Raw genomic sequence first — 19,467 nt, forward strand, 5'->3', positions numbered from 1 at the left:
CACCTCCTACAACAAGCCTTTCCTGATTTACTCAACATCACGAGTGACAAAAATTTACCAGCCACCTCTAGGACTTTCATATTCATTTACAGTCATCCTTGGCGTGTGTGCATGTGTGTGTATATAAAAATATCAACAGTACAGTCAATTATTCATTACACTTAATCTATCTGTAAATATTCATTCATTCAATCGTACTTATTGAGCGCTTCTTGTGTGCACAGTACTGTACTAAGTGCTTGGGAAGTACAAGTTGGCAACATATAGAGACGGTCCCAACCCAACAACAGGCTCACAGTCTAGAAATTTCTATGTCTATCACCCCTTAAATTCCCTGAAGGCAGGGAACATGTTTTTATGCTTCTGTTGTACTTTCCCAAACAATTAATAAAGTGCACTCAAGGGTGCCAGCCACCCATTATATTGCCCGCAACTGTGCAGCTGCCATCGAAACTGGGGAAATTCATGGACAATTTGTAAAAATGTACGAGTCTAGCACCTGCTAGACAGTGAGCTCCTTGATGGCAGAGGTCACGCCTACTAACTGCACTGTATTCTCCCAAGTGCTTAGCATAGTGCTCTGCACAGAGTAACTGCTGAATAAGTACTATTGACTGACTAAAATTGACCAAGCCCATAAAGCCTGTAAAAAAATGTTTTCCTACTCTTAAACACATTCGCAGAAGTGGGTTTCAATGTGCCACTGCTCTAATGCTTCAAGAGGTAGTGGTGGCAACTAGAGCTATGTGACTTTATGGGTGGATGGCCATCTGAGTGCACTGCACCGGTAGGTGTTCAATGAATATCATTACTACTGTTGAGGCCACCACTCAGAACCACTCTGGCAACCTTTTGCCATGTTATGGCCACGGTGCCAATGCTAAATTGGTTTTAAATGTTAAACTCCTGCACATGCTTTGCAATATGCCACACCACTGTCCACCTCCTAGCCTACTGTGGTCTGCGCCCCAGCAGGAACACCGCTGAGAGGGATGAGGGGGCAAGAGGCACTGCCTGAACCACTAGCATTCCATCATTCCCCTTCCCTGGATCTCACTCCTATAGTCTTCACGGCTAGACTGAGGATCATCTCTGATTTCCAACAGAAGAGACTCCTTCAGAGTCAGGGACTCCCAGATATCTCAATCACCTTTGCTCCTCTATCAACACATAAAATGAATAAAAAAACCCTAGAACTGTCAACTGCTATTTTTTTTGCAGATACACTTGGATTTCTAAGAGATCCTTTCAGACCAGAGCTGTTCAGTATTTGGTTGGCAGAAATATGGGCCTAGAATATGTTAGAGCCTGCGGGGCCAATCCAGCCTGTAAACTTGGCCAAGGAATGGTGAGGCAGGAGTGAGGGGGGAAGGAAAAGGGAGGGGAAAGAACAGAGAGAGGGTGGGGGGAGGGAAAGGAGGAATGGAAGAGTGCAGGAGAAAGGAAGACAAGAAGGGGGTGGGGGAGGAGGCTAGGGGAGATATTTTTTCACCAATCCCCACGGTCTTAAAGGCCAGCCTGGTGTGAGAGGGGCTATGTTCTGGGAGCCCTTACCTCTGTACTCCCCTCCGCCCATTGCTACTCGGTGGGAATCTGGAGACCCCAATCTGGGTGATGGATGCATCAATGGCACAGTACACGTAGGGCAGATATAACTGTTGTTGCAATGGGCTGTATGGCAGGGCCTGGACTTCAGATGCTGAGGGATTTTAAACTACATACGGAGAGACAGATTTGCAATGGAGGAATCTGGCCCTGTGAAAATAATCTCCATTTTTCTAAGTTTTCAGAAGACTACTTTAATTTCCAGAGGCAAAGGGGAATAACTTGACAAATGTAGCAACCCAGTATAAACGCAGACGTGTTCATATAGTAAAATAGTCCAAGAACTGAGGGGGAAACTGGGATACATTAAAGGTTAAAGCGAGTCCATTTGTATAAATCAGGCCTTCTGAAGGAGGATAAGTCATTCCCAAAAGATTGAAAGATGTATAAAAGATGGTCCAGAAATAATTCCAGTTGCTCCAGTTATTAAGGAATTTGGACTTTTTTGCCAAAATCCTTTGAAATAGGCTGCAAAAATAAGATTTTTCTACGAGTTATTCCCTCCCATTTGCTATATTCAATATGATACACAATTTACATGAAAAGCACTTACCCTTTCATATTTTATTTTCTGCCACCTATATAGCAACATAGATTTTAATGCAGTCAGGACATTTTATGGATGCCATTTTTGGATGCTTCCCAATGTGAACAAAACTCCTTGGTAAGTTAATAAAATGCTAAAGCTCTTCACAGACTGGACTGAGCTGACTCATTTGAGCACATAACCCATTTGAATAAATCCTTTTATTTTTCTCCTATAAAATGGGAGCGTTTTTGATTAGAGAAATTAAAATGACAGAATTCTTGAAATATTATTCTAGATTTCACAATGCTGTTAGAACCTATACTCCTTCCCTTCTGTATTGCCTAAGAACTTGGGTATATACGACCTAAGCACTTTGCTACTCACCTCACTCCACTCCACTTATGTACATCAATTAATCAATCATATTTATTGATCACTTACTGTGAGCAGAGCACTGTACTAAGTGCTTGGGAGAATACAATATAACAGAATTGGTAGACATATTCCCTGCCCACAAGGAGCTATCCTTATGCTCTGCTGCTTCCCCTATCTGTAATTTGCATTAATGTCTGTCTTTCCCACTAGATGGTAAGCTCCTAGATGGCAGGGCTCGTGTCTATTAACTTATACTATCCCGAGGTCATGGTACAGTGCTCGCCACACAATAAGTACTCAATCAATATTACTGATTGACTGACTGCCAAGACTTCAGCCTTTTTGATCTTGGGACTATTTTTAACCAAATGACCCCCCTTTGAATCTTAATAGACCTAATATAACAACTGCATAGAAAACCAGGGAAAAGGATTTACTTAGGAGACTACTGATATACCCATTTTTCCAGGCAGAATTATACCTGAAAGCATCACAGAAAAGTGAGTGTTTTATTCTATTATTAAAGCTTCCAAATATACACTATAAAAATTATACATTTTTAAAGGTTCTATAATGGCAGTACAATAACACAAATGAAAGCTCTTTGGGGGCAGGGATCGTGTCTACCAATTCCACTGAACTGTACTTTTCCAAGCACTTAGTACAGTGCTCTGCAGACAGTAAGCACTCAATAAATACCACCGACTAATTGATAGAATTTCCCAGCCACTGAGTACCTCAAACATAAATAGCATGCTTTAAAATCTTGACTAATTTTAAGAGTATACACAGCTCATACAACTTTCTTATTGGTAAACGTTCAAAAGCAGATTTGTGGCATTTGGAATTTTTACTGAAGTTTAACAAGAAGAGTAATTGATTCTCAGGCATAGTAGTTTTACATTCTTACCCTATGGTTAAACTACTGGTGAGGAATGCTTCAAATTTTGAAGCACTCCCTTGAATATTCTGGATTCTGTAAAGCATTATATTTTAATATCAGGGATTTATTTTCCATTACAGATGAGTATGCCCAAGAACGTTAGTGATTTACAAACTGACTAAGCAATCTGACGGCTTCAATCATCTGCTTCATAAAAAAAAAATACCAGAATGAGTGTACTTGACTGGAACTCTATTTTTACCAAAATGAAGGATTTGAATATCTGCATGTGATAGATATTTCTATAACACTGATCTCACTAAGAAACAGTTCAGTTAAAATATTAAGTGATGATGATAGGATTGGTGTCTGTGATATAGTTTATGTCTAATTTTTCTCCTTTTGACCCAATAAGCATGAGGCCAAAAGTGTGAATGAGTCCTTTAGTTATCTTCCCAAATGATGATTATGCCTGAACATTGGATGCTTTATAGCAGGTTTTAACCACAATACAGAATTAAAACCAAAAGCATGTATTTGAGGCCAGGCACATAAAAATAGGGGAACTAAATCAAAATTTACTATATTCTCATTTTTCAATTCAAGATCAACTTGATTTTTTTTTGGGGGGGGGGGGAATGAAGTGGGAAGTTAAGGATGTTACATTCCTTAAGCATTAGAATGTCTATCATGGACAGCAATGATTATATGGGTCTTCCAAGCATCCTGCATTTACTTTCAGGCAGAAAGAATCCTGGGCTGGACAAACCACTGGTCTGACACAGAAATGACATTTCTTATGCTCTTTGATTAAGAGGGCTGTTTGCAGGGTAAAAATCTAATTTCATACTGAATTTGTACATGATGCAGACATAGGTGGGTTAATATCCTTGCTATGCAATAAAATTTCATACAAGGTTGGATGAAATACCCCACAGTACGCTCTTCCACTCTGGGGCATGAGCTACGTAGCACTGCTTGCAGAAATTTGGGAGGGTGGTGGGAAACAGACATCAATACAAATAAGATTACAGATATATACATAACTGTTGTGGGGCTGGGAGGTGGGGGAAGAGCATGTCAGGGTGACGCAGAAGGGAGTGGGAGATGAGGAAAAGTGGGGTTTAGTCTGACTTTTCTGCCTTCCACCCTCTAACTGTGAGAATCCTCAAGGCTCAGTTCTGGGTCCCCTTCTATTCTCCATGTACACCCACTCACCTGAAGAACTCATTTGCTCCCATGGCTTCAACTACCATCTACACATACATGATTCCCAAATCTACATCTCCAGCACTGACCTCTCTCCTTCTCTGCATTCTCACATTTTCTTCTGCTTTCAGGACATTGCTACATGGATGATGCACCTACATCTCAAATTGAACACATTCAAAACTGAACTCCTCATCTTCCCACGCAAACTCTGACTCTGCACTGTCTTTCCCATCACCATAGACAGCACCACCCACCATCTTCCCTGTCACTTAAGCCCGTAATCCTGGCGTTATCCTCGACTCATAACGCTCATTCAACCCACATATTCAGTCTTTCTTCTCCATCCAAACTGCCACTATACTCATCTGAGCACTTATCCTATCCTGCCTTGATTCCTACATCAGGTTCCTCACTGACATCCCTGCCGCCTGTCCACTCCACTCCAGTCCATACTTCACTCTGCTGCCCTGAACATTTTCTACAAAAAAACCCCAACATTTGTTTAGTCCATGTTTCCCCACTCAATAGCCTTCAGGGGTTGTCCATCCACCTCCATAGCCAAAATAAACTCCTTATCATTGGCTTTAAAACACTCAGTCGCCTTGCCCTCTTATTTTACCTCACTGATTTTCAGCTATAACCCAGCTTGCTCACTTGGCTCCTCTAAAGCCAACCAATTTACTGCACCTTGATCTTGTCTGTCTCGCTGCCAACTCCTTGCCCATATCCTCCTTCTAATGATAATAATAACTGTGGCATTTGTCAAGCGCTTACTATGTGCCAAGCACTGTATTAAGCATTGACGTAGATACAAGATAATTCAGTTGGATACAGTCCCGGCCCCCCATAGGGCTCACAGTCTTAATCCCCATTTTACAGATGAAGGAACTGAGGCACAGAGAAGTGACTTGCCCAGGATCAAAAAGCAGACAAATGGCAGAGCCTGGATTAGAACCCAAGTCCCTCTGATTCTCAGGACTGTGCTCTATCCACTAGGCCACGCTGCTTCTCAAGCCTGGAACCCCTTTCTGCTTCATATCTGACAGACCACCATTCTCCCTACCTTCAAAGCCTTCTTAAAATGGCATCTCCTCCAAGAGGCCTTCCCTACTCATTTCCCCTACTCCCTCTCCCTTCTGTGCTGCCTATGCACTTGGATCTGTAAAGTTAAGACCTCTCCAAAGTATGAGCATGGAGGACAAGGAGAATATGTGTGATGGGAAAATATTAGGAGAAAAAGGTTTAGTAGGGTAGCCGAGTTTACACTGGGGCATTTTAATTGGTGGTAAGTCAACCAAATGGAGATGTTCCACAAACTGGAGGAAAATCAAGTCTGGAGAGATGGTAGGAGATCGGGAACATGAGATAAAGATTTGGGAGCAACTGCATAGAGGAGGTGGTTGAGATTGAACAGGTAAGCTTCCCAAGAAATTGATTACAAAGGAAAAGGAGCAAAGGACTCTGAGTTGAGTCTTGAGAGGCAAATAGCGTTTTTTGTTAGCTTCTTTTTAAAATGATATTTGTTGATTGCTATGTGCCAGGCACTATACTAAGCACTGGGTTAGATACAACCTAATCAGGTTGGACACAGTACTTATCCCATATGGGGCTCACAGTCTTAATCCCCATTTTGCTGATGAGGTAACTGAGGAACAGAGAAGTGAAGTGACTTGCCTAAAATCATACAGCAGCTAAGTGGTGGGGCCAAAATTAGAACCCAGGTCCTTCTGTCTCACAGGCCTGTGCTCTATCCACTGGACCACACTGTTTCTCAATAAATAGTTAACAAGTGAAGAGAAAAAGAAGAGCAATCAAAGGAAAAAGGAGCAGCTTGAGAAATAGGCAAGAACCCAAATAGTATTATCTTTGAACTCAAAGTCAGAAAGAGTCTCAAACAGAAGAGATTGTTTGACAGTCCTGAAGACAACAGAGAGATTATAACAGAGAAAAGACCAGAGAATGTGATTAGAAGGACTTAGAAAAGTTGCAGTAATAGAAGGTGAAAGTCGGATTGAAGCAGGTTGCAGAAAATAATGGGGTTGATAGGCTTTTTTCAAGTAAGGGAGACCCGGATGTGTTTAAAAGACAGAAAGGAGATAGAGAAAAAATACAAGTGGCTAATAGTGAGTCAGAAAGAGAAAGAGGGAGCAAGATGGAGAAAAAAGGGTGAGAGCAATGCATTTCATCAAGGAGAGGGGATGGAATCTAAGACACAGAAAAGGGGTTAACCTTTAGAGACGCAGTGTGGCTTAGTGGACAGAGCACAGGCCTGGGAGTCAGAAGGCCTGTCTCCTGTGTGACCTTAGGCAAATCACTTAACTTGTCTGTGCATCTGTTACCTTGTCCGTAAAAGGGGGGGATTAAGGATTCATCAGGGAATGCCATTTTTATACAATGGCAGTGTTCTCCCTCCCATTTATGACTGTGAGCCCAAAGCGGGACAAGGACTGTGCCTGACCCAATTGACTGGTACCTACCCCAGCACTGAGAACAGTTTTTGACACATAGTAAGTGCTTAACAAGTACCATAAAGCAAACAACAAAACAAAGATACAGTGGTTAAATTTTCACGACCTTCATTTTCACCCCCGAGTCTTACAAGTGGCTGTGGCCAAAAGTGTTCACTCTGTTTATGGCTGGGGGCTGTAGATGTCCCTGCCCCCTGGAAAAGGAACAAAGACCCACTACCCATTTAGTAGACCACTGAAAAACTGGCATAAATATTTTATTTCTATTAATGTCTGCCTCCCTCTCTAGACTATCAGCTCATTGTGGGGAAGGGATGTGCCTGCCAACTCGGTTATACTGTACTCTCCCAAGCACTTAGTACAGTATTCTGAACATAGTAAATGCCCAATAAATACCACTGACGATGATGGTATGGAAATAATTATGCATGGTAACTAACTGGGATAGAGAAGGGTTTGTATTAGGCCATCAATCCAAAGAGACAATTGTTTTTGTGTTTTTTTTTGGGGGGGGGGTTGACTATGAGGACTCCTCTCCTCAGACTCCTGGTGCTTAGTACAGTGCCCCACACCCAGTAAATGCTTAATAGAAATGGTATCACCTCCACCACCACTACTACTACCACTAGGCCGAGCAACACAAACTGCCAGGTCTCTTACAGATGCTGTCAATCAGGCAGGATTCAAGCATATAGCCCTAAATGCCAGTCTTTACAAGCTGAAACAAAGCAGCTTACTATCGGTCTTGGAAATACTGCGACAAAATCCAATTTTTTGCCAAATCCCCTATGGTTGGATTGAAAATAAAAAGTGAAACTAGTAGTGGCTGATAAGAAACACATGGGTGCGGAACTTTGGCAGGCAAAGAGAATTTATTTGGACTAATGCAAAGTTAGCTGTTTATATTATTGGTTGATTTCCCTTCTCAAACAGGCAAATTTATTATTTTACTAAACAGGATTTTAGTCCCCTTTCATTCCAATTAGAGTTTCTATTTATTAGTACAAATTCACCCTATTATTCACCAAATATATCCCTATCATCATCATCAATTGTATTTATTGAGCGCTTACTGTGTACAGAGCACTGTAATAAGCGCTTGGGAAGTACAAGTTGGCAACACATAGAGACAGTCCCTACCCAACAGTGGGCTCACAGTCCAAAAGGGGGAGACAGAGAACAAAAGCAAACACACTAACAAAATAAAATGAATAAAATAGATATGTACAAGCAAAATAAACAAATAGAGTAACAAATATGTACAAACATATGTACATATATACAGGTGCTGTGGGGAAGGGAAGGAGGTAAAATGGGGGGGATGGAGAGGTGGACGAGGGGGAGAGGAAGGAAGGGGCTCAGTCTGGGAGGGCCTCCTGGAGGAGGTGAGCTCTCAGTAGGGCCTTGAAGGGAGGAAGAGAGCTAGCTTGGCGGATGGGCAGAGGGAGGGCATTCCAGGCCCGGGGGATGACGTGGGCCGGGGGTCGATGGCGGGACAGGCAAGAACGAGGTACGGTGAGGAGATTTGCGGCAGAGGAGTGGAGGGTGCGGGGTGGGCTGTAGAAGAAGAGAAGGGAGGTGAGGTAGGAGGGGGCGAGGTGATGGAGAGCCTTGAAGCCCAGGGTGAGGAGTTTCTGCCTGATGCGCAGATTGATTGGTAGCCACTGGAGATTTTTGAGGAGGGGAGTAACATGCCCAGATCGTTTCTGGACAAAGACAATCCAGGCAGCAGCATGAAGTATGGATTGAAGTGGGGAGAGACACGAGGATGGGAGATCAGAGAGAAGGCTGATGCAGTAGTCCAGACGGGATAGGATGAGAGCTTGAATGAGAAGGGTAGCGGTGTGGATGGAGAGGAAAGGGCGGATCTTGGCAATGTTGCGGAGCTGAGACCGGCAGGTTTTGGTGACGGCTTGGATGTGAGGGGTGAACGAGAGAGCGGACATGTAATAATAATAAAAATAAAAATAAAAAATAAAAATAATAAAAATAATAATAACTATAATGACATTTGTTAAGCACTTACTATGTTCCAAACACTGTTCTAAGGGGTAGATAAAAAGTAATCTGGTTGGGCACAGTCCCTGTCCCACATGGGGCTCACAGTCTTACTCCCTATTTTACAGATGAGGTAACTGAGGCACAGAAGTCAAGTTACTTGCCCAAGGTCACACAGCAGACAAGTGGCGGAGCCACGATTAGAACCCCAGTCCTCTGACTCCCAAGCCCATGCTCTTGCCACTAGGCCATGCCACTAAGTCATGCAAGCACTTAGTAAAGTGCTCTGCACACAGTAAGCGCCCAATCAATTCCACTGATGATAAAGTGAAAGCCTCCTTTAAGCATACCCAATTTGGATTGTCCTGGGAGGAAGTGTGGTCTAGTGGAAAGAGCATGGGTTGGGAATGAAGATACCTGAGCTTTAGTGCCCACTCTGCTACTGGCTTACTGTGTGATAAAGGGCCAGCCACAACCTATCAGGCCTCTCCACGGAAAACCACCACCACTCCGCTGCTTATCATGGCCAGACTCTTCTATCGTCCTCGTTATTGGTCTGGCAGCCTCCAATCTCTTCCTCTGCAAAGCCCCCCCACCCCTCCACTACATACATACATACATACACACACACACACACACACACACACACACAATCTATTTCCAACAAGCTCCTGCTCCTCAAAAGCTTCTGACTTCCCACCCTCCCTCCATATCAATTGAAAACTCTCCTCCAACCCTCCCCCTTTCACCTATCAGCTCTCTTCACCAGCTATCCCCAAATTCGCTCTCCTCATCCCTCCCAAGTCAACCTTCTAACTATACCTGCTCTAGATTCTCCCATCTCTATCCCCTGGTTCATGCCTCTTCCCCAACCTGGAACCCTCTCCCCACAAAAAGCTAATAAACCACACATAATAATATGATGGCATTTATTACCCGCTTACTATGTGCAAAGCACTGTTCTAAGTGCCGGGGAGATTACAAGGTAATCAGGTTGTCCCACGGGGGGGCTCACAGTCTTCATCCCCATTTGACAGATGAGGGAACTGAGGCTCAGAGAAGTGAAGTGACATGCCCAAAGTCACATAGCTGGCAATTGGCGGAGCCGGGATTTGAACCCATGACCTCTGACTCCAAAGCCCATGTTCTTTCCACTGAACCACGCTGCTTCTCCTTCTCTCCCCATATTCAAAGCCCTCTTAAAATCCCACCTCTTCAGATAAGTCTTTCCTGGAAAAATTCCCCAAAACTCAAGTCATATCAACCTAATAGCCATCTCTAGCATACGCATTTTCATTTTTGCCTTTTCTCAGCATGTATGTGCATTGCTATACACATCATAAGTTTTAAAGTCAGTTATTTATAACTAATTCTAGCTCCTCCACTTGTCTTCTGTATGACTTTGAGCAAGTCACTTGACTTCTCTGTGCCTCAGTTACCTCATCTGTAAAATGGGGTTTGAGGCTGTGAGCCCCACATGGGATAGAGACTGTGTCCAACTCGATTTGCTTGTGTCCATCCCAGTGCTCAGTACAGTGCCTGGCCCATAGTAAGCGCTTCACAAATACCATCATTATTACTATTATTACTCCTCTGTTTGCATATACTTTTATGTCCACCTACCCCGTTGAAGAGTAAGCTCCATGTAGGCAGAGGACATGCTTCTGCTGAACTTTCCCAAGCACTCAGTACAGTGCATTGCATCCAGTAGCTGCTAAACACTACTATTACTACAACTACTACTGAGTTTCCTTATCTATAAATGGGAATAACAATACCTCCTCTCCCTACCTGACAGGAAGGCTGAAGGGATCAAATGAGACGTCTCTTGTGAAAACGTTTAAAAAAAGAAATAAACATTGCATACAAATTCAGGTTGTGATTGAAAAATCCCAATCACTGATTTGCCTTGGAGTTATCTTATGGCACATCACATAATAGCATACTCTGTCACTAGTCTTGGTAAAATGGCCAGAGACTGCCCAAATGTTTATTTCTCTCCTCCTACCTATAAGGCTTTAGCCTGCAGGCAGAGCTAGCCCCTGCTCTCCTGACACTAGTTCATCTACACTGCTGTCAAAGTTGTCACATGAAATGTGAATCATCACCTACTCCCGAAATCACTTAAACCCCCGAAGAACAGCTTGAGGCATTCAGCTGCATATTCCTGCACCCAAGTTAAGTCCTTCCTCCAGGAAGATTTTATAACTCATCTTCAAGTTAATCTAAGTGCCTGAGTGATGGGCCTTTAAAACCCCCCCACAAAACTGAGGAAATGTGTCTAAAACAAATTGCTTGTCTTTCAAAGAGAAACATTTTTTTTAGCAGTTTTTTTAAAGGGACATGTCTCCCTCAAACAACAACGGGAACTGTCTTCCTCTAAATAAACCAGAATTTCAAAAGAATGTTGTTTTTGCATAGTTAATATTTTAACATTTTTTTCATCCCCCTTTGGTCTAGCCCAGTATAATGTAATCCTTTGCACCTGCAAAAGCTCCACAGACTGCTGACTGCCAAGAATTAACCGCATGATCCTGCTTCCTTGCCCAGAGAGCCTGCATTTAAAGAGAAAGAAAAATACAAGTTATTAAATATGGAATCTATCTGAACCTCCTGTGGGTTAACTCTGAGGATGGGAACACAAGTGAGAAACTATTTTTGTGGCATTCTTCAGTGATGTAATATGTGATTTTCCCAAGGACTTAACTGGGTACTAAAACAAGCAGATGGGAGTGTGAGAGATGTCTGGAACTAAAAAGCTCTTGAAACAAGCTGTTTTCAGGGACTCGATATTTACGTACTTAACCTCAAGGCAACGCAGCTTTGCAGATATTTCATCCATTTGGGTAATTTCTGGCATGAAAACAATACATGGAAAAATACATTCCCCATCACCAAAGACCAAAGTATAAACCTAATAACTTGGGAACTGAATGGAGCAGTGTGAAAAACTTCCTTGGCACTCCGTTCACTGGATCCGCATGGAAATGTGCAAATAGGTCATAGCTAATGAGGGTGAAAATGACATCACTCCCCTCCTCATCCAACTCCAATCTTTTAGAATTTTGGGTTTGTTTCTTGTTAAATGGTATTTGTTAAGCGCTTGCTACGTGCCAGGCACTGAACAAAGCGCTGGGGTGGCTACAAGCTAATCAGATCGGACTCAGTCCACGTCCCATATGGGGCTCAAAGACTTGATCCCCATTTTCCAGATGAGGTAACTGAGGTCCAGAGAAGTGAAGTGACTTGCCCAAGGTCACGCAGCAGACACATGCTGGAGCCGGGATTAGAACCCAGGTCCTTCTGACTCTCTGGCCTGTGCTCTGTCCGCTAGGCCATGCTGTTCCTTGTTAGACTGCTCTAACAAAGCAAAGCCTAAAGTCTACTGTATGGGTGCAATTCATGAACTTAACCCTACCGTCATAAAGGTGTGCAGTTATTTTTAATGACTCTTGATTCCTGACCTGACTGTTAAGGCCATTCCACACCTTGGTTTGGAATTGAAACTTCAAAATGGCCTTATATACTATTATAAACTACACAGATAAAATGAAGTTGGTCACTAATGAAAAGTGACAACTGTGATTTGTTAGCATCTCTGCTACAATGAATCAAAAGCTCTGGCTTCCGATAATTTATATCTTATGTCTGGAGAAACTGAATGTGTATTTCATAGTGATTTCTGGGTACAGGTGAAAGCTATGCTCTGAAATTGCCATCACACAGAAAAGAGCACCGTTTTGTCCCTACTTCAAAATAGGGTAGCAGTCACTATGCAAAATTTTAAGTTATTTTTCATGAATAACTTGCCTAAATCTTGCAAGATGATTTCTGTTCAACCCATTTCATACCAGGGGGTACAACAAAATTTTATTCAATCCACTATTTACTTGTGGAAAGTAAGTCAACAATCACAAGAGTTAAAAACATAACTTTCAAATATAAAATGGGGACTTAAAACCTGTTCTCCCTTCTACTTAGCATGAGCCCCATGTGGGATGGGGACTTTGCACCCTTTATTTGCCCTGCCCTCAGCCCCACAGTACTTATGTAGTAATAATAATAATAACAATAATAATAATAATAATAATAATGGCATTTTTTAAGTGCTTACTATGTGCAAAGCAGTGTTCTAAGCGCTGGGGAGGATACAAGGTGATCAGATTTTCCCACGTGGGGCTCACAGTCTTCATCCCCATTTTACAGATGAGGTAACTGAGGCATAGAGAAGTTAAGTGACTTGCCCAAAGTCACACAGCTGACAATTGGTGGAGCCGGAATTTGAACCCATCTATAATTTATTTATTTATATTAATGTCTGTCTCCCCCTCGAATAATAATCATGGTATTTGTTAAGCTCTTACTACTATGTACCAAGTGCCGTTCTTAGCACTGGGGTAGATACAAGATCATCAGGTTTTCCCACGTGGGGCTCACAGAACCCCATTGTCCAGATGAGGTCACTGAAGCCCAGAGAAGTGAAGTGACTTGCCCAAAGTCACATAGCTGATAAGTGGCGGAGCCAAGATTACAACCCATGACCTCTGACTCCCAAGCTGGTGCTCTTGCCACTAAGCCACGCTGCTTCTGTAAGCTCCTCATGGGCAGGGAATGTGTTTATTGTTATTGTCTCTCCCAAGTGCTTAGTACAATGCTGTGCACAGGGTAAGTGCTTGTAAACCATTTATTGATGGTCTAATCTGATTATTTTATAATAATAATAATAATAATGGCATTTATTAAGCGCTATGTGCAAAGCACTGTTCTAAGCGCTGATTATTTTGTATCTACACCAGTGCTTAATACAGTGTTGGGCAACTAGTAAGCACTTAAATACCATTTTCTACAATAATGATCCAAATGGCTCACACAAATACAGTGGATTCTTTAATAATCCATCAGATGGTGAAACACTACAGCAGCATCTGTCTAGTTCTCTAGGGTTTTGCCAGAGAGGTAACTGTGTCTCAGAGCTATGCAGTGACAGAACTTCTAATTGGAAAAAAGAATACAAAAGGTACCCCTGCAGACAACCCTAGAATAATCTCAGTTGTAGAGACAAGATGATTCCCCCAAATCAATCACTAAACAAGTGCTTTATGTGCGTTCTAAATGGCAAAAATGCAGGGTGATGATTGAGCAGAAAAAATGGAGGCTGAGCACCAACTAAAAGAATAAGCAAGGAAAGAGACCATTTAATTAGTCTTTCCTTTACACTATGGTTTTATTTATTCTATGCAATGAGCCCAATTTTCTAACCCTTCACCTTATTTCCCAACACAGGAAGGAGAATGGACATTCCCAAGTGGACAAGGACATGACTGATGTAGGGCAGAGGGAAAGGGGCAGCAATGCATTTAGAACAGTTCCAAATTCAGAGTCCAAGAAGGTGCGGGCATTCATTAACAGATGGAAATGCTACAGTCCAGATTTTGCAAAACTAACTCCTGGCTCCCACCCACCCACAAATACATTTCCTAAGCATTTGATACAATGCACTGTACCCAGAATCAATCAATGGTATTTATTCAGCACTTCAGCACAGTACTAAATACTTGGCAGAGTACAGGTTCTCGATAAACACCATTACTATTACTACCTCCACTATTCTTCTTTTGAGACTTATTAAAGACACAACTCCTCCAAGAGGCCTTCCCCAAGCCCTCACTTTCCTAATCACCCACTCACTTCTGCGTCACCCTTGCACTTGGATTTACACCCTTTTATTCACCCCTCGCTCATCCCCACAGCACTTATGTACATATCCAACACTGATTTCTTCATATTAATGTCTGCTTCCCCCTCTAGACTGTAAACATGGTGTGGGCAGGGAACATGTCCCCTGCCTGTTACACTGTATACTCCCAAGCTCTTAGTACAGTGCTCTGTTCACAGTAAGTGCTCAATAAATATGATGGATTGATTTTGAAGCTAACAATGCGACTTCCAAGTTGCCCATTTTATTCTCCTCTTCTCAATGCAGATGTAGCACGGGGAATCTATGCTGATTGCTTTCTTCTCCCTCTCCCACTCCCTCAACCCAAAGAAATATGAACAATCATTTTTTCTGATGACATTTTTTAAAAAATAAATGGACAACTGAGTTTTGCATTATATTTTGGCTTCCACTGGATATTCAGATTTTGAAAACAGGTCTTATAGCACAAGGTTTTTTATTCTGCCACCAGAAAAAAAGATATCCATTGAGCTCTCCATAATACAACTGACAAATGTTTAACTACTGAAGAGAAGCAGCATGGCTTAGTGGAAAGAGCACGGGCTTGGGAGTCAGAGGTCATGGGTTCTAATTCTGGCTAAACCAATTAGCAGCTGTGTGACTTTGGGTAAGTCACTTAACTTCTCGGTGCCTCAGTTACCTCATCTGTAAAATGGGGATTAAGACTGAGCCCCATGTGAGACTATTTGATTACCTTGTAGCTACGCCAGGGCTTGGCACATGGTAAGCGCTTAATAAATACCACCATTATTGTTATTATCCAATTTTTCTTACACTGAAGGGGCTCCTAACTGGCCTTTCGCATACTCCACGTATCCTGATTATTTGAGAGTATCAATGTACCCAACATTCATTTGTTCATTTAATCTATCATATTTATTGAGCATTTACTGTGTATTAAGTGCTTGGAAAAGTACAATATAACAATAAACAGACACATTCCCTGCCCACAATGACCTTACAGTCCAGAAGGGGAAAACCAATCTGCTAATGCTACTTTCCCAAGTGACTCTTCTCTGACTGCTCAAGGTCTACCGTATGAAGGACAGCATGATAGAAGTAGATTTTTTTTTTTCCTGGATAACACCCATTCCCACCAATGTTCACTGGGTTGGAAAGTAACCAATGCCAAGCACAATACTATGAAACAGGCCCTGATGCCAAGCCTGTGTCATGTATATTCTATTAAAGTGAAGACTGAATAGAAGACTTTGTTTTCCGCTTCAAAGGACCCATCCCAATCGCTCTCCCTTCCCTTATGAATAACAAATTGGAAATAAGACTTCTGGTTCAAGTACTTGGAAACTCAAATAATCAGGGCCTTCTTCAACTGTCATTATCACAATTAATGTCTATTCTTTGAATTTTAGGAGATTATGAAACGATAGATATTTTGTGCAAGACAATCAATGAAAATTCTGCAACCTGTTGAGTAAGATTAAAATTTGAGGTGGTAGAAAATAGAGGGCTGGAAGCTTTCAACAGCATGCTTGATTTTGGAAAGCTCAAATTTGAGTTTACTCTCTTGCCTGTCTGTGCCTAATATTCAAAGACTCATAAGAGTGCTGGAAAATGCCTCTGCTTTGGAGTCCACCATATAACTGCAACACTGAAAAATAAGAGGCTTTTCTATTCTGTTTGAAGCACTTGCTTTGACTATTTTAGCTTTTATTCCTACTTTCAGTTAATTTGGTCCATCAGTGACAAACATACAATCACTGAAATGTGTACTGAGAGTTTCAAGTCAAAAGTTCAAATTCAAAGAGTAGAACACCCCTCCCTTTGTCCTGCAAACATGTTCCGCTCACAGAGGTGAGAGAAGAATGGCTAATAAGCTCATTGTGGACAGGGAATGTATCTGCTATATCGTTATAGTGTTCTCCCCCAAGCGCTTAGTACGGTGCTCTGAACTCAACAAGCGCTCAATAAATACCACTGACTGACTGACTGACTGAATTCTTCAGACTTTGGGGTAGACTACCCAGTCATTTTGAACAGATGCTCTGCCACTTGTCTGCTGTGTGACCTTAGGCAAGTCACTTCACTTCTCTGGGCCTCGGTTACCTCATCTGGAAAATGGGGATTGAGATTGCGATCCCCATGGACGACATGGACTGTGTCCAACCTTATTAGCATGTACCTACCCCAGGGCTTAGAACAGTGCCTGGCACATAGTAAGCGCTTAACAAATACCATTTAAAAAATGCTGGAGAGGGAAGAACATGTCTGGCTCAAGCATTTGCTGCAACTTCTGGAGTATGTAGCACTCTCCTCCTGCCCCGCTGAGCAGAAGATGAGGAGAGTGAGTTAGCCTGTGCCCCCTGAGACCCCCTGATTACTGACAGACTATAAGCTCCTTGTGGGCAGAGAAGCAGCATGGCCCAGAGGACAGAGCACGGGCCTGGGAGTTGGGGAACCTGGGTTCTAATCTCAGCTCTGCCACTTGCCCGCTGTGGGACGTGGGCAAGTAACTTCGCTTCTCTGGACCTCAGTTTATTCATCAGAAAAATGGGGGTTAAATCCTTCTCCCTCCTACTTAAGACTGTGAGCCCCACGTGGGACAGGGACTGAGTCTAACCTGATTATCATATATCTACCCTAGTGCTTAGTACAGTGATTGGCACCCAGTAAATGCTCAAATGCCACATTATTGTCATTATTAGGGACTGTGTCTGATGCTTCGATTATGTCTTCCCAAGTGCTCAGTGCAGTGTATCGCACCAGGTGGGTACTCAATAAATGTCATTACTACTGATAAAGAAATGGGTGAATACCAGTAGGGTAAGAATCAATGAAGACCAGACGGACACATTTCAGTATAGGAGACTTCAGAATTGAGTGTGATGACTGGTGTCAGTATGATTTGTTGCCATGAGTTGGTCATTTGAACCAATGAGATAGGCCTTTTTAAAGTACAGTTACCCCGAGCTCACAACTGACAGACGATCCCTCTCCCCACCTTCAAAGCCTTATTAAAAGTATATTTCTTCCAAGAGGCCTTCTTCTTCTTCTCCCACTCCTTTCTGCATCACTTTTGCACTTGGATTTGCACCCTCTATTCACCCCTCCCTCAGCCCCACAGCACTTACATACATATCTGTAATTTATATTAACATCTGTCTTCCCCTCTAGACTGTATGCTCGTTGTGGGCAGGGCAAGTATCTACCGACTCCGTTACATTTCACTCCCCCAAGTGCTTAGCAGAGATCTGCACACAGTAAGCGCTCAATAAATATAACTGACATTGAGAACAGGAAGCTAGACATGAGTACGTTTCCAGACATCCTCAGAATAGTTGTAGCAGAAATGTTCTACGCATTTAGAGATATACCTTGATACTCTCACTTTACAAAAACTTTGAGTATTTTTAAAAATTTCAACATCAAATTCTGGGGATACATAACACAGAGGAGAATTCTTTTTGGAAAAGCTACTGTGCAAAAACTTTTGCTCAACTCTGTTGGAGAGCTAAGTCAGGGAGGAGAACGAAGTTGTAGGTGATAAATATATTTTTACTTGCTTCTCCAATTTTATCATCTCTTATTAGGCTAAGATTGGGCTATGGGCAAGGTAGGGAAGACCTGTCAATCTTAAAAGATCAGAAAAATAGCCTCAAAAATGAATGTCTTTGGTTAATGAAACTTTTTGTCAGTCAGCTGAATTGATTGAGCACTTACTGTTTGCAGAGCACTGTAATATGCTGTTGGAAGAGTATGATACACAACAGACACATCTCCTGCCCACAACGAGGCTTAAATTTCTGTATAATGCCTTCTGCAAAAATAAATTACAGCTAAAAGTCAAAGTACATTAAATGCAGAATAGGACACAATTGGAAACTCAAAAAGCTTTTCTCCACCACTTTCTGTGACTGAAATGCAATTCTTACTGTTTAGGCAGTAGGCGTAAATGAAAATGAACACATTAAATTATGGTTGAGGTGACAAAAGTTTTAGGTCTCTAATCACACAAAAGCAATGAAGAAATCCTCCAACCTCATAAAATCTTTCTGCGGCTGAGTAAATTCAGTTAAAAAGGGCAAAACCATTGATCAAAACTTGTAACATAGCAAGGGTGGAGGTGCCAAAAGCTGTCTCCTTCATCAAAGCCTGAGTAAATAATTAATCTTTAAGAAATAGGGAAAAATCACTGAGGTCAGGGCCACTCAACCCATCTCAGGAGATGGGTGGTATGTCCACTCCTTTGAAACGGACCGCTCAGCTTTTCCTCATCTCCTACTCCCCTCAGCCTGCCTTCTGTGCTTGCTCAGGCAGCGCTGCTGGTCAAAGAGGAGTTCCTGAAAGATGGCAGGTAGACACGGCTATGAAGGAAAGAAGAGTAATAGCTGTGCAGCCACTTCCTCCTCCTCCTCTTCCTCCCCTCTGGTCTACCTGTCACAGCACAACAGTCAGTTCTATTGGCATTCCTTTCCCTGCTCCACCACTTGTCTGTTGTGTAACCCCGGGCAAGTCGGTTCACATCTCTGGGGCTTATTTACCTCATCTGTAAAATGGGGAGTAAGACTGTGAGTCCCATGTGGGACAGGGACTGTGTCCAACCCAATTTGCTTGTGTTCCCTCCTAGTGCTTAGTATGGGGCCTGGCACACAGTAAGCACTCAACAAATACCTCAATAATCAATCAATTGCATTTATTGAGC

General features: G+C 42.4%; 1 protein-coding gene across 1 annotated transcript in view; it reads right to left on the reverse strand.

Moving 5' to 3' along the window:
- Positions 1-19,467, reverse strand: part of SLC25A26 (solute carrier family 25 member 26) — a 158,456-nt gene that overhangs the window by 13,767 nt on the left and 125,222 nt on the right. Inside the window, exon 8 of the mRNA XM_038740172.1 lies at positions 11,556-11,625. Within this exon, the coding sequence (XP_038596100.1) occupies positions 11,556-11,625 (70 nt within the window). The remainder of the gene's footprint in view (positions 1-11,555; positions 11,626-19,467) is intronic.

This window comes from Tachyglossus aculeatus, chromosome X1 (genome assembly GCF_015852505.1).
Source record: "Tachyglossus aculeatus isolate mTacAcu1 chromosome X1, mTacAcu1.pri, whole genome shotgun sequence".
NCBI classification, from domain to species: Eukaryota; Metazoa; Chordata; class Mammalia; order Monotremata; family Tachyglossidae; genus Tachyglossus; species Tachyglossus aculeatus.